The 14475-nt window shown below is 38.4% G+C and overlaps 1 protein-coding gene across 1 annotated transcript; it reads left to right on the forward strand.

The window, feature by feature from the left end:
- The first annotated feature begins 4193 nt into the window (after positions 1–4193).
- SULT1C4 (sulfotransferase family 1C member 4) lies at positions 4194–9988 on the forward strand. The gene is made up of 7 exons (XM_031605135.2): positions 4194–4513; positions 6083–6220; positions 6690–6787; positions 7104–7230; positions 8223–8317; positions 8514–8694; positions 8832–9988. Exons 1-7 carry the CDS (start codon positions 4330–4332, stop codon positions 8942–8944), a joined length of 936 nt encoding a protein of 311 aa, XP_031460995.2. The 5' UTR covers positions 4194–4329; the 3' UTR covers positions 8945–9988.
- The last annotated feature ends 4487 nt before the right edge of the window (positions 9989–14475 follow it).

Raw genomic sequence — 14475 nt, forward strand, 5'->3', positions numbered from 1 at the left:
ACAGCATCATACAAGACACTATGAAGAAAATCAACTCTGTCCCAGCTGAAACCAGGACAGTTTTTATGATAAATTCTTTCTCCAAGTGATTAAGAAGCCAAGAATGAGATGTGTTTTGCTGGTCCTTATTCTCACGAACAAGAGGCTGTTAAGGAACATGAAGCTCAAGAGCAGCTTTTGCTGCAGTGACTATGAAACAGTGGAATTCAAGATCCTTAGGGTTGTGAGGAGGCCACACAGCAAATCTTCTATCTTGGACCTCAGGAGAGTAGATTTTCGCCTCTTCTGGGTTGTGCTTTCTAGAGTACAATAGGATAAAGCCCTGGAAGAGAAAAGGGGCCCCATTTTTTAAATGGGAAAATAGGAAGACCTGGGAAACTACAGACCAGTCAGTCTCATCTCTGTGACTGGGAAGATCATGGGGCAGTCTCCTGGAAACTACACTAAGGCATATGGAAAACAAAGAAGTGATAGGTGACAACCAACATGGCATCACTAATGGCAAATCATACTTGACAAATGTGATGGTCTTCTGCAATGCAGTTACAGCACTGGTAGATAAGGAAAGAGCAATTGACATCATCTACCTGGCTAGAAGACTGTAGAGGAAATAGATCTGAGGGTATTGGTTGACACTTGGATGAACATGAACCTGCAGTGTGCCCAGATGGTCAAGAAGGCCAAAGGCATCCTGGTTTGTATCAGAAATAGTGTTGCCAGCAGGAGCAGGGAAGTGATCATCCCTCTATACTACGCCCTGATGAGGCACTCAGGTACTGTGTTCAGTTTTGGGCCCCTCACTACAAGAAAGACAGTGAGGCCCTGGAGCGTGTCCAGAGAAGGGCAATGAAAGTGGTGAGGGGTCTGGAGCACAAATCTTATGAGGAGTGGCTGAGGAATCTGAGTTTGTTTAGTCTGGAGAAAAGGAGGCTTAGAGATGACCTTATCACTCTCTACAACATCCTGAAAGGAAGTTGTAGTGAGATGGGTGTCAGGGCCTATTCTTCCATGTAACCAGAAATAGGACTAGAGTGAATGGCCTCAAGTTGCATGAGAAGAGATTCAGGTAGGACATTAGGAAATACTTGTTCTCCAAGAGAGTGGTCTGGAACTGGCACAGGCTACTCAGAGAGGTGGTGGAGTCATCATCCCTGGAGGTGTTCGAGAAATGTTTAGATGCTGTATTGAGAGACATGGCTTAGTGGGAAATATTGGTGATATGTAGATGGTTGGACTGGATTATCTTAGAGGTCTTTTCCAACCTTGGTGATACTACCTGGACGTGTACAAAGCATTTTACACTATACTGCATGACATCCTCATCTCTAAACTTCAGAGATATGGATCTGGTCGGTGGACCACTCCATAGATGAGGAATTGGCTGGATTGTTGCACTAACAATCGATGGCTTGACGTCCATGTGGAAACCACTGACAAATGGTATTTGTCAGGGGGTGGCATTATGGCCGGTGCTACTTAACATATTTGTGGACAGTCAGATTGAATGTACTCTCAGCCAGTTTGCATATGACATCAAGCTGTGTGGTGCAGTCAACATATTAGAGGGAAGGGATGTCATTCAGAGACCTTGAAGGTTTGAGAGGTGGGCCCACACAAATCTCATGCAGTTCAACAGTGCCAAGCGCAGGGTCTTGCAACTGGATGAGGGCAATCCCAAACACAAACACAGTCTGAGTGGGAAATGGATGAAGAACAGTCTTATTTGGGAGTAGTAGTAGATGAAAAGCTGAACATGAGCCACCAATTTGTGCTTGCAGCCCAGAAGACAGGCTGAGGGAGCTGAGATTTTTAAGTCTGAAGAAGGATTTCGGGAGACCTCATTGCAGCCCTTAAAACCTTAAAAGGGGCCTACAAGAAAAATGGGGAGGGACTCTTTATCAGGAAGTAGAATGACAGAACAAGACATAGTGGCTTTAAAATTAAAAAGGGTAGACTTTGATTACATACAAGAAATTCTTAATGATGAGAGCAGTGAGGCATTGCCACAGACTGCCCAGAGAAGGTGTGGATGACCCATCCCTAGAAGTGTTCAAGGCCAGGTTGGATGGGCCTTTGAGCAAACTGGTCTACTAGAAGGTTTCTCTGCCCATGGAAAGGGGTTGAAACTAGATGGTCTTTAATGTCCCTTCCAACCCACACCATTCTATGACTATGAATCTATGTATCAGTGATCTTGAACAGCTCATGTCAGCTCTCTTGGGCTTTGTACAAAAGCTCACATTACTAACATAACATATAACCTGTAAAATTTCTGGGAAATGTAAACTGTATGTAGATCAAGGGGTAGAATGCTGATTAGCCCTCCATAAAAGGGTTGGATTGTGCAAGGGTGGCCACATCCTCATTTGATTTGGATGCATGAAATATCTTTTAAAATGGAAACAGAAAGAAAACTATTTCAGATACAAATCTTGCCAGGCCATCCAAAGGATAACCAAACAGGAATTTTGAGGACGCAGAGTGACTGCATACCTTCAATGGAAAACAGAAGCAGGACCTGGTTGCACTGCTGTGTATTCATAATTTTGCTTATGAATACAATCCATCCAAACTTTCTTGAGTTCAGCTGAAGTAACCTACATTTTGCCTCAGGAAAAGAATAACTTCTGATGCGTTCAAGCATCTAACTGCAATATTTGAGAATTGGATATAAAAGTGTCATTATCCCACTTTTGTCAGCCAGTGTTACTATGCTCTTTGTGACTCATGTAGGGCACATCATTATCTCTCCCAGCACCTCATACAAAGTTAGGCAGAAACTTAGATTTTAGAAAGAAACATTACCTCACGTGCAGGGATCCCAAACCCTGCAATGCCATACTAGTTGAGAAGTGAGCCTATTAGAAAGTAGTCTATAGCAGAAATGGCTAGCCCCATCAATAAAACATATCCTTGGACTTCCATTAAATGAGCATTGTGCCAAATATCATGAAAATGAAACCAATTTATTCGGTCCCATGGATCTTAAGTGTTAACAGCAAATAAACTGTTCTGGCAACTTAGATTAATATTAGAAAGAAAATGTATCATTTCACGACTATTGACAACAATACAGACAAGTTAAAATAATCTTTCTGGAGGTAGTAGCCAACATCCAAGGTTGTTTTCAGCAAAGAATCATACTTCAGATGAGAATTCAAAGTAGTTTTCCATGACAGGATTAAAAAGGAGTTAAGTAACCAATAAAACTCTTCAGCTATTGGCTGCTGCTGTATTTCCTCCCTTGCTCTCATCACACTCATAGGAGGAATAGAAACTCCACCCAAGCTTTCATTCTACATCTGTCTGAAGATCTGAGCAGTTACACTGTCACTGATATGACCTATGGCTGAAGACATTCAAGCATGAAAACTTCTCTTGTAAGTTTCTTACTTTTTTTTTTTTTTTTAATTTCTTGGCTCAGAGCTCAGTCACCAACCAACTTCTTGCTCTGTTCAACAGAATCTGTGTGAAAACAGATGTGAGTAAACATGTAAACAAAAGGAAATATTTTGACAATGTTTGCTGTTGAAATTGAAATCTGTCTTTTATCCTTTCTAACTCGTATTTGTAATTGAGGTTATTTCCGTAGCCTCCCCTAAAGCAGAAATTTCCACCCATCAGATTCTGGAACTCTGAATTTTATGGCTAAAATATTCCTCAAGAGGAATACATAAATCTGTAACTACTTTTTGCAAAGCTGTAGGATGGGCAGCGGATTCAACTGGGTTGATTTAAATAATTAATGTGTAACAGCCTTTAGTTAATCATCTATCTGTTTCAGGTTATTTATCGGCAAAAAAATCCAGTATTCAGCAAAAAACCCTAAAAGTGGAAAGCTGCACGAACGAAACACAGACCAGACAAGTTCTGCGCTTATTTATCGTGAGTATCAGGTCCAAGGGGTGTTATCAGGAGAGTCTGTTTATTTTCTTTCAGAACAAAGGGTTGGGTCCTATGTGCCGTGGGAGCTTTTAGGTTCTATTCTCTTTTGTATCACATCCCTGATTAGTTTTTCTTGCCTTTCAAAGGTTGCAATTACAGTCAGTGTTTTACATAAATATGTTTTCTAAAATATCTGAAGATGGAAATAATGTTTGGGGTTTTTATAATCTCTTCTTGTATCTGAGTAAATGAAGTGGTTTTTAAAGATGCTGAGAGTTACCAACAGCAATATGCCAAGCATTTCTTCAAATTACATTCAGGAGCATAAATATGGACTAAGATGGGTTGAAATACAGGCAACAAAATCAGAGGATATGGAAAGGGACCTTGAGGTTGGGCGAGTCAATTTGGCAAACACGTCAATTTCCAAGCCTTTCATTCCTCATGCAGGACAAAATGGCCCTGGATAAAATGAAAAATTTGAGTCTGGATGATGATATGCTCCGATCTGAAATGGGTGAAGTGCAAGGTATTCCTGTCACGAAACCAATATGCGCCATATGGGATCAAGTGTGGAACTTCAAAGCCAGACCTGATGATCTGCTCATTGCAACATATGCAAAAGCAGGTTTGTGTGCACAGGAAATAGAACAGAAAAGTTTGGGATAGTGCTCACTACTGGAATGGAGAATTCCATTTTTCTGTTGTGACTGATTTTTGTTCAATCCCAAAACTGACTTATATTTTAAAGACATGAAGCTCTGTTAGCTGTGGTGAGCAACTTTTGACTCCTTTGGCAGAAATTACAGACTATTAGTATTGAAGTTCAAATGGTCAAAGTCTAATTGCTCACACATTTCCTTCGATTTAGGCTATACACATAGATACTAATGTTCTGTAGAACTTTTCCATCAGCAGATGGTTATTTAACAAAGCCTAGTAAAAATGACAGTTTATTGAGAAATAACAGAAACTACAAGTATGAATTGTATTCATACTTGAATTCACCATATCCAAATGAGTACAGGAAACCTAACTAGAGATAGGCTACTTTTCTTAAATAAATAACCAAATTCATTGACTGGACATTCAATTAATTACTATTTCTCCTCTTGATTAGATCCTTTATACTTATTATATGGGAAAGCAACAAGTAACAGGTTTTCAATACTTACACTGGATGAACAAAAACACATATAGTTCAGGAGATTTGGGAACAGACTCAGAAGCATTTGATGATCATAAAAAACTAGCACGAATTTTTAAGTGTTGTTTCCGGCAGAAAATAAGAATGGATATTATTACCAAAAATTATTTATTTATTTTTGAAGGTAGAAAAAAGATTTTGCTGAAAGCTTTTAGCTTACTTCTAGTCAACTTTAACTAAAAGGATGTTATTTTAGTCTGCCTAGATTAAAATACCTCAACCACAGAACTGAAAATAAGTAAAATCAGGAGTACATTTGACATTATATTGTATTTGCCAGTCCACACAATTCAAGCATCCTATTAGTGGCTGAATTTCCTACCCATATAACTTTCCAGGTTATTCCTTAACTGGTTCTCTAGCCAAAGTACCTGGGAAGAGATGTGATTAACCTCATGACCACAGCTACAAAGGAGAAGAGGCACATGAAAGACACAATTCTGTATCTCTCACAAGGTGTTTCATTAGCTCCGGCAGATGAAATAAAATGTACTGAGCTTCATTAAAGCATTTCAAATGGGAACATTGAAAATACCGCAGCTTTTTATATTGTCAAACTATATACTCACTCAAAGGTTACGTATTTCATTTTTTTTTTTTCATTCAAATTCAGGATGAAATCAAAAATTGAAATTGTTGAATTGTTGTGAAAAGGTAGAAGTTGGGATATGGGAGTTTCATTCTTCTTTTCAAATAATGCAGTCTCCAAACTAGTATGTCTGTTTATCTCAGAGTGGCAGTGGAGGGTGTTTCTATTAGAAAGAAAAAACCTTTCAAAAACAGAATCCCTGAAACTGTGCTTTGGAAATCACCTTTTTATACCTAATTATGCATTTTTCCTCCATTATCCTCTCTTTCTGTTTTTTCAATCACGCTCTGTGCTATTCCTTCCTCTTTTGACACGGATTCCATCCTTCCAGCTTTCAGTCCCCCAGCAGAAGAGACTCTCAGCTCTCCCCAGGGGAAACATCTAAGCACTGACATTTTCAGGTACTACATGGACACAGGAGATAGTGGATATGATTGAACAGAATGGAGACGTTGAGAAGTGTAGACGTGCCAGTACTTACAAACGCCATCCTTTCCTTGAGTGGTATATCCCAGATTCTTCACCTCTTGGATACTCAGGTGAATATCACATAAATCGATTTGTATTTAAATGAAGTGAAATAAAACAAGCATCCAGAACTTATGCCACGGGCTTTCTTTGCCACTGCACTATGTGCCACAACAAGAATCAGGGTGCAGTTCAGTTGCTTTACCACAAGCATCAAGTGCTACACAAGCCGATACAAGGCTGGCAGATATGGCACAGGCCCTACTGAAGGTGTGCCTCTGAAAGCTGTATGTCATACTCTACAGTACCTCAGTCAGCTGCAGATGTCCTCAAAACATAAGTAAAATTACATGAGTAAAAATTCCTTCAGAAGCACAAAAGTTGTTTATGCAATGTTGTCGATGTTCTGTTTAGTTGCTTTGGAGATTAATGATCATTATAAGGTGACCTTCTAAAAAATCACCATCAAAATCTCAATAGCAAAGAAGCACTAGCAGAACTTAAAGAGCAAGTCAGTTCTCATAAAAAGTCATTCTGCAGGCCTGAAGTTAGCTGAAGCAATGCCTTCTCCACGAACAATGAAAACTCATCTCCCTGTGCAGCTGGTGCCTCCCTCCTTCTGGGAACAAAACTGCAAGGTAAGGCTGAAGAGGTAGGAACCTCTCTACTTCACATGGAAGGAAAGTAATAAAAGCAGACTGAATGTGGTTTCCAGAATCTTTGTAAAGGTCTCCCCACCTATCTCCCCTTTATTGCTCAAAGTCTGTGAAACTAAAGAAGTGATGACTGAGTTTTCTGTGTTGGAGGACAGAGAATGGCAGTTTCCAAGCAAAATCTCTTCAGCCTTTGTTACTCAGGCTCCAAGAGAAAACACGAGGAGAAGCTCAATATCCATAGAATCATGTTTAATCTTGTATTTTCTCTCTCTCTCTCTCATTTTCACATCCAACAAAGATCATCTATGTGGCAAGAAATGCAAAAGACAACCTGGTGTCATACTACCATTTCCACAGAATGAATAAAGTATTGCCTGACCCAGGAACCATTGAGAAGTTCACAGAGAAATTCATGAGTGGAGAAGGTGATGAGCTGCAATTAGTTGTTTAAGAAATTTTGTTCATTTAAAACTACCCAATAGCTAAATATCTGTTTTGAAATTCAGTGCTGACAGTCTGTGGAGGAATATCCACTAAAAGTGTTTCAATAGTAATTTCTCTTCATTCAAAGGTTTTTACCTTTGAATACCTATAAGATGAACCACATCTTTACATGCACACTTTGAGAGAAAAAAAACAATGCTACTCTTTACTCCATTATCTTTCAAAACCATATGTGATGATTTTTAGGTTTTTCTCTGTGAGGTTAAAAGAAACCTGCTTAGAAGCCATCAGGGAAGATACAGTAGCTCAATGGCTATATTCTAGCATTACACACAAGAGAGCCAAGTTTAATTATGCATAGATTGAGCAGCGTGAATTTGAGCTAGTGGAGTCCTTTTACCTAAATTCAACAGTCTAAAAATCAGGCATCTGAAAAAAGACAATTATGTAGCTAAGGACAGGCAACCCCAGAAACTGATTCTTCCTCCTCTAAAAGAAGCACTCGTATCCAAAAAATAAAACCTGTTCATTTGGATGACTGTTCAATTTTGGTCAGTAAAAGTTTCCATAGGTCCTTTTTGGAAATATGCAGGCCTAGAAACATCACTGTCTGGACCAGTGTGAAAGTCTCATGCCTAATTGAACATCACCACTTGCATGCCTTCTTTCCCAGTGCAGTTGTTTAGAATATAGCAACCTCTGTCCAAGCCAGTCACCTTGGTACTTACCAGAGAGAAACAGGCCCTTCTGATAGCATACCAAATAATTCAACCAGTTAGAATAATACAGGTTGAAAGGGACCTTTCTTGTCCGTATACTCCAACACTCTGCAGGGCAAATTGAACGTGAATCAAAACTAGCTTAAAGAACAGGGAAATAATAGACACTGATTATGGAGGATCTGTCAGAGACACAGACACTTCAAGGTAAGACTGGGTTTTTATAGTTGCTGCTGCTTTTACTCCTTTTTCAGTGCTCTGGGGTTCCTGGTACGACCATGTAAAAGGATGGTGGAAGGCAAAAGACAAGCACCGTATTCTCTACCTCTTCTATGAAGATATGAAGGAGGTAAAGCCTGAATGTGTGTTTATAGAGATCTGTTTGAAATCTGTAGTTCAGTAGATATTATCTACAATCAACAGATGCCCATTATGTCATTTGTACCTGTAAATCTTCAGACAACCCGACTTTTCACCTTGATAACAACTGCAATTTCCTTGCTTTTTTTGGCTCTGTTTCTTGCCCTACTGTCTTCTCTCTGCAGAATCCAAAGAGAGAAATTCAGAAGATTATGAAGTTTCTGGAGAAGGACTTAGATGAGGAGGTTCTCAACAAGATAATATATAATACCTCATTTGAGATAATGAAAGACAATCCCATGGCAAACTACACTAGGGATTTTGTGGGAGTAATGGATCACTCAGTTTCCCCATTCATGAGAAAAGGTACTGAGTTTTATTACTGGCATTAAGTCTCTTTCTGCTTGTCATTCTGCCTTGAAATAATCGTTCTTTTCAAGTATAGATCTTTAGTAAGTCGCTTCAAGAGATAATGGTAAATTAAAATATTTTCTTTTTCATAGGAGCTGTCGGAGACTGGAAGAATTTTTTCACTGTGGCACTGAATAAGAAATTTGATGAGCATTATAAGAAGAAAATGGCTGATACCTCTCTAGTTTTTCGCACGGAACAGTGATTATTAGCAATGGAAGTTATTCTTTACAATCTATCTGCATTTTTCTTTTTCCATATTTTGCTTTTCCTTCACAAAATGCCTTTCAAAATCTTTCACTATTGATTTTTCATTACGATGAAATTGTACAAACTATGTGGAAATGTAGATTTGCCTCCCTGAAGAAAATACTCCCTCCCTGAATATTTGCCATTCAACAGTAACTTTTAGCATTAACTAAATTATTTTAGATATTTTGGGTTTTTGTCTTTGTTAAACTGCAGTTGATATCACTGACATTTTCAAATCAGAAATTAGGAAACAGGAAAAAAAAAGGTGTTAAAAGATTGCACAAGCTGTGGGCATTATTATATGTTATTCCCACACTGTATAAATATTAATTAATAAATAACAGCAATAAAGAATTTTAAATGTTGGTCAAGAATAAACAAAGCAAGAGAAGTGTGCAAAGTAGAACCATTTTATTTTTTCCTTGTTTTAAGCTAGCCATCATAAATGCCACTGAGATTAAAGCAGCATTTTCAAAAATATCAAACACCCATTACCTGATGAAATTTGTTACAGGGCTATAGAGAAGTAGTCATCTTCAATCCAGCTGTGAAGGTTGTAGACACTACTGCATCAAGACAAGGAGCTTTTGCCATTGTTGCCTTTTTGAAATGAATAGTACCAACTTCTGCAAACATCTGCAGAAAATCCTGAAAGTTTGTATGAAGCAGGTCAAGAGTCAGTGATGACAATATTTGCCCCTTTTCCACCTTTATAAATGTGTCCATCAAACTTATCACATTATCACCTACTCCTTTTCTCTGTTCTTCCCTTGTTGACTAAATATAAAAACAGCTCAATTGGAACCTTTAGTTGCAATAAAGCTCAATATTATCAAATAATGCTTTAGCATTAGCACCAGAACTATAGCCATTTCTTCAGTTGATATTAGTTAAAATAATCCATAGCCCTTCTAATCACGGACAACTATTACCAATCAAACCGCTTCTATATTTAAAGTACCGCTATTGAATTCAACACACAAAAAGCCCCTGAAGAGTTCCTGTTTAACTGGATTTGCAGCCTGAATGTCAGAGGGAAAACAATGTACACTACAGCAGCTACAGGAAAAATACTGTCTCGGACTCTGTAGCTCAACACAAAATGTTTACTGTGGGAATTTTCTCTTTGGCCCAAGGAGGTTCCAGGGATCTAATAACAGCAGCAAAAGCCAGTGTGCACAGATCATTTCAGGCTAGCGATTTATCCAAATATCTAAATTGAACATAGCTCCTTAAAGAGCACCAATATCAAGTTTGGAAAAAACAAAAGGATTCCCATCAAATGGGGAAGTTATATTGTCAGCTCTCAACCCAACAAGTTTCCTTTAAAAATGCAGGAAATACTGGAACTAGAAGTATGCATTTGTTAAACAGATGCAAACACAGGCACTGGGAGGGCTTTAGGTCAGTGGGGATTCCTGCCCGCATATAAAGGATGTATCTGAAAACTGGCTATCTGAGAAAAAAAATCATCTGGCAGAGGTGCTGCTGCTCCTTGCAGCAAAATTAAATATGAGCCTGGGGAGGTTTCTGTGACTTCTCTAGCTTTTGTTCATGATTAACTTAGCTTGTTATTTCACTGTCACAAGTACAAGGAAAAGGTGTTGCCTGCTCTCTGACTTTTTCTATTCTCTTGGGTCACTCCAAGAAATGAAGTGAGTCAGCTCTTTGTCAATCTAATCCTCATTCACGGTCATAAGAGCTATCAGTAAATAGAAAATGTGCTTAACTCAGTAGCTAAGTAACATATTATGAGGATGCACAGGTGACCTATTTGCTCCTCTTTTGAAATCTCTCTGTTTATTAGAAGGACAAAATGCTGAAGGCATCTGCTACAGGGTGAGGGTGACAGAGGTTTGTGTCATACTGGTTTATCTTCCTTAGCTAAATCTTCACCCATCTGGAATTCAGCTGCTCTGAAAAGCAGATAAAAAATAATGCAGCTCAGAGAAAGCAATCTTGGGAGAAAAAAAAAAAAAAAAAAGAGGGTAAATAAGCACCGGATACATGGGTATGTAAAAATCGTCTTTCCTTATCTCATTTATACTACATATATGTCTATATATATAATATATTCAAAGATGGAAACACAAACCTTCATGAGAAAATATAGCTGGCAGGGGAATAGCAAAATGGGATGTTTTTTCCTTTTAAGCCATCTTAACTTAGCATAGTTGAGACAGAACAACCCATTTGTAATATGTTATGAATTGAAATTAATTCCTTGTAAAACTACAGGCAACAATTAGTTGTTTTCAGTAAGACTGCATTTGTAGTTACAGGAAAAGTTTGAGAAAAGGGTTATAAGGTATATGCACCCCCAGTGGTCCTGGAAATGATTGCATTTTGGTGCCTATTATGAGAGTATCACAACAGGTATGTGCTTGTGCTTGTGTAGATGACTGGAGAGTTCCAACATTTAGAGTGTCTTTAACTTGCATATTTTTATCAGTTGCTATGTATAGAATAGCTTTAAATGATGTGTTCTACAGAGATGGTTTACAAGAAATGATATACATTGGTAAGACGTTTAATATATTATGACATAAGACAGTATAAATCACACAGTATCAGCAGAAGGAGATTGTACATATTTAACTACATTATTTCACATCGGTCTAAACCATTGTAGAGTTCCTGCTTCTCATACAAATGAGTGATTCTCTGTTTACTGCAGTGACAGAGCTATGATCAGAGCTCAGGTCAGACATATGCTCTGAACATACACTGATGCTTTATTTTTGTCCAACTACCTAGAAGCACCATTTTACTGACTTTCTTACACGAGTGCAACTTCTTCTATGTAAGCTCAAACAGGACCTGTCTCAGTTTAGCTGATGCAACCCCACAGCAAGCTCTTCAGTGCTGCTTCTCTTCTACAAAAGCATATCTGCGGAGTTCTGATAGCTGACAAATGTTTGAAAACCAGCGTTCATTAATACATGCTAATTGTCAGGTGTGCCCACATTGTAGCTCTGTGCTAACAGCTACCAAATCAAGTCCTCCCACTGGAATGAATGAAGATTCCTGCCTTGACACCACAAGCAGTTTACTAGAAACCGCTGTATGAGTTTCAGGGTAGTCATGATCTCCCTGTAGCTTGACTGTCTTTACAAAACAGCAGAGCCATTTTATTTCCACATGTGGAAGGTGGCCATTTAAAAACCAGAATGGAAGAAGTGCCAAGATTAAAAAATAATTAAGGCAAGAGGGAGAGAAAGAGCTATTCTACCTTCTTAGCTACCTTCTTAGCTACATTCAGAGGTAGAGAAGCACTGCTTTCCTTTCTATTAATTGTACTGCAGATTATCTGCTTTGTGCTTGGATCGAAACTTACTGCTTATCTGGTTGGGAAACAGACCACTGACAGAGGGTAGCTTTTATTCTACTTGTTCTACCTATATAGGATATGGATATCTTAGCCTATCATCTATATAGTATAAATTTTTTATAAAGATTTATGTCAACATGCTCAGAAGAAGCCTTATCTTTACAACAAGGTTAATGATTAATTCTGGAATTTTCCAGAGGTGCAATAACATTGTTTTTTAAGCCTGGACTTCCACTCACATCTCTTGATTAGTCACGCGAGCCCTGGCTCAGTGTAGGCTACAGGTGAGACTAGAGGCTCTCTGAGGAAATTCATTCCACTCATAGGATGAAACCAAGCCATGCTGCCAGGCCTGAAGTCCTGGGCTTAGGCTGGATAACCAGGCTCTGCCTGCTCTCCAGACCAAGCACAGACTTAGGCACTGTGTAGGTGGACTGGGAATGCTGTAGTGCAGCAGTGTCCCATGCTTAATGTTGAAGAAGCAAATCGATCACGTATCATTTTCCAGAAGGGCTTCAGCATAACCTGCTGCAGGGGCAGCTGGTATTTTTAAGCAGTGTGAGCTCAGAGTGTGTGAAGGCTCACAGCTGAATTATAGGCATCTAATCTGATTGTGGAGATACTGGGAGAATGTCAAAAGCAAGATACCTAGGGTATCTGCTCTGATAGTGGTAATACAGCTGCAGATGTGGTCTTAGGCTGGACATCTGAAAAATAAGGTAACTGAATTATTTAAAAATTCTTACAATGAGGCCTGCTGGTTCTTAATAACCTGTTATTGTGCCAGTAACCCACATTGATCTTTATTTGCTTCTATTTCTATATGCAGTTAGAAGAGTTTTCACGATCAGTCAACAATGGAACAGTCTTCTACAGCCAGACCCAACCCTAAGTGCTCAAACACAATTTTAGCTTCCTTGTTTAACTATAATCTCTGAATAGGCTCGGTGGGCTTTGCAGACCAGTAACACAACACTGAACTCTTTACCTTTCATTTCCTGTTGCAATTTCAGAACAGAATTAAGGGTTAGATAAACAATTTCTTTTTTTTTTTTTAATTGCTAACAAAGTCCTTCACACACAAAGCAGTATAAATATAGGACAGTAATGCCCCTGCATCTCATTTACTCTTACAGACATTGAGAATAGCCTCCCCTTTCACATTAATTTGTCACTATACCTGTAGTCTGTACAATTCCACAACCTACTAACCCCAAACCTACGTAAATGTGGCTATGGTCAGCCAAAGATTTTACAGTTCAATTGCACAGTGTGGAGAGTATACTTGAAGCTTTCAAATAGGAATGAATAGTTAACATACTGTAAATTCATACCCTGCCTTTCTTTATACTTATTTTGTATGTAGAGAAGCCATAAAATCAACTTAAGGCAAGGATACTGGCTGGTACAAAGTGGTTCATAAAGGAAAGTTTGTGATCTACAGAACCGGCTGGAAAGGCAGATTCAGATTCCACAGAGCCAAATATTTAAAGCATCAGCTTTGCAAGTTAGAAACACATTCCTCAGGTGCAAAATTATAGTAATTTCCTCATTCTGTACTCTTCAGAACATTCCTGTAGGTCTAATAATTCCAGTGCTAGTAAACAAGTGTTTATACACAGCCTTTGTGCAATGGCTAAACACGGTCCTGTGGAACTTGGCCTTCCAATGAAAGCAGAATCTAAAGTTCATTATGCTCTGCCCCAACATGTCTCATAAGGCTTCCAGCAATCTTGTTTTACATAAACAATGTTATTTTAAAAGAAGAACTAATTATCTTTACAAAGATAATAAAATTATACAATACATAGGGCATATAAATTATTCTTGTTTTTCTCACTTATCTTGTCCCAAATTAGCTGCATGCATAATCCTAGTGACTTCTTTGAGATAGATAAAATACTATTCATAATCTGTTTAAGAAAATAATGTGAGACTATTACGGGTATAAATCAGCATTTCTTCCAAGAAATATGGAGCAACTTTAGCATAAGAAATATTTGGTTGTAACAAATTGAAATGGTCACCCGTCAAAATCCTCAATGTTTTTTCTTCTGTTCTTTCAAGAACGACTATTTTATTCTGTTTCTATACTCTAAACAGGATGTTTTGCAGCTCCTGTTGCAATTTAAGACCCGAAACAAGGACTGTCA

This window comes from Phasianus colchicus, chromosome 1 (genome assembly GCF_987193195.1).
Source record: "Phasianus colchicus chromosome 1, bPhaCol1.hap1.1, whole genome shotgun sequence".
NCBI classification, from domain to species: Eukaryota; Metazoa; Chordata; class Aves; order Galliformes; family Phasianidae; genus Phasianus; species Phasianus colchicus.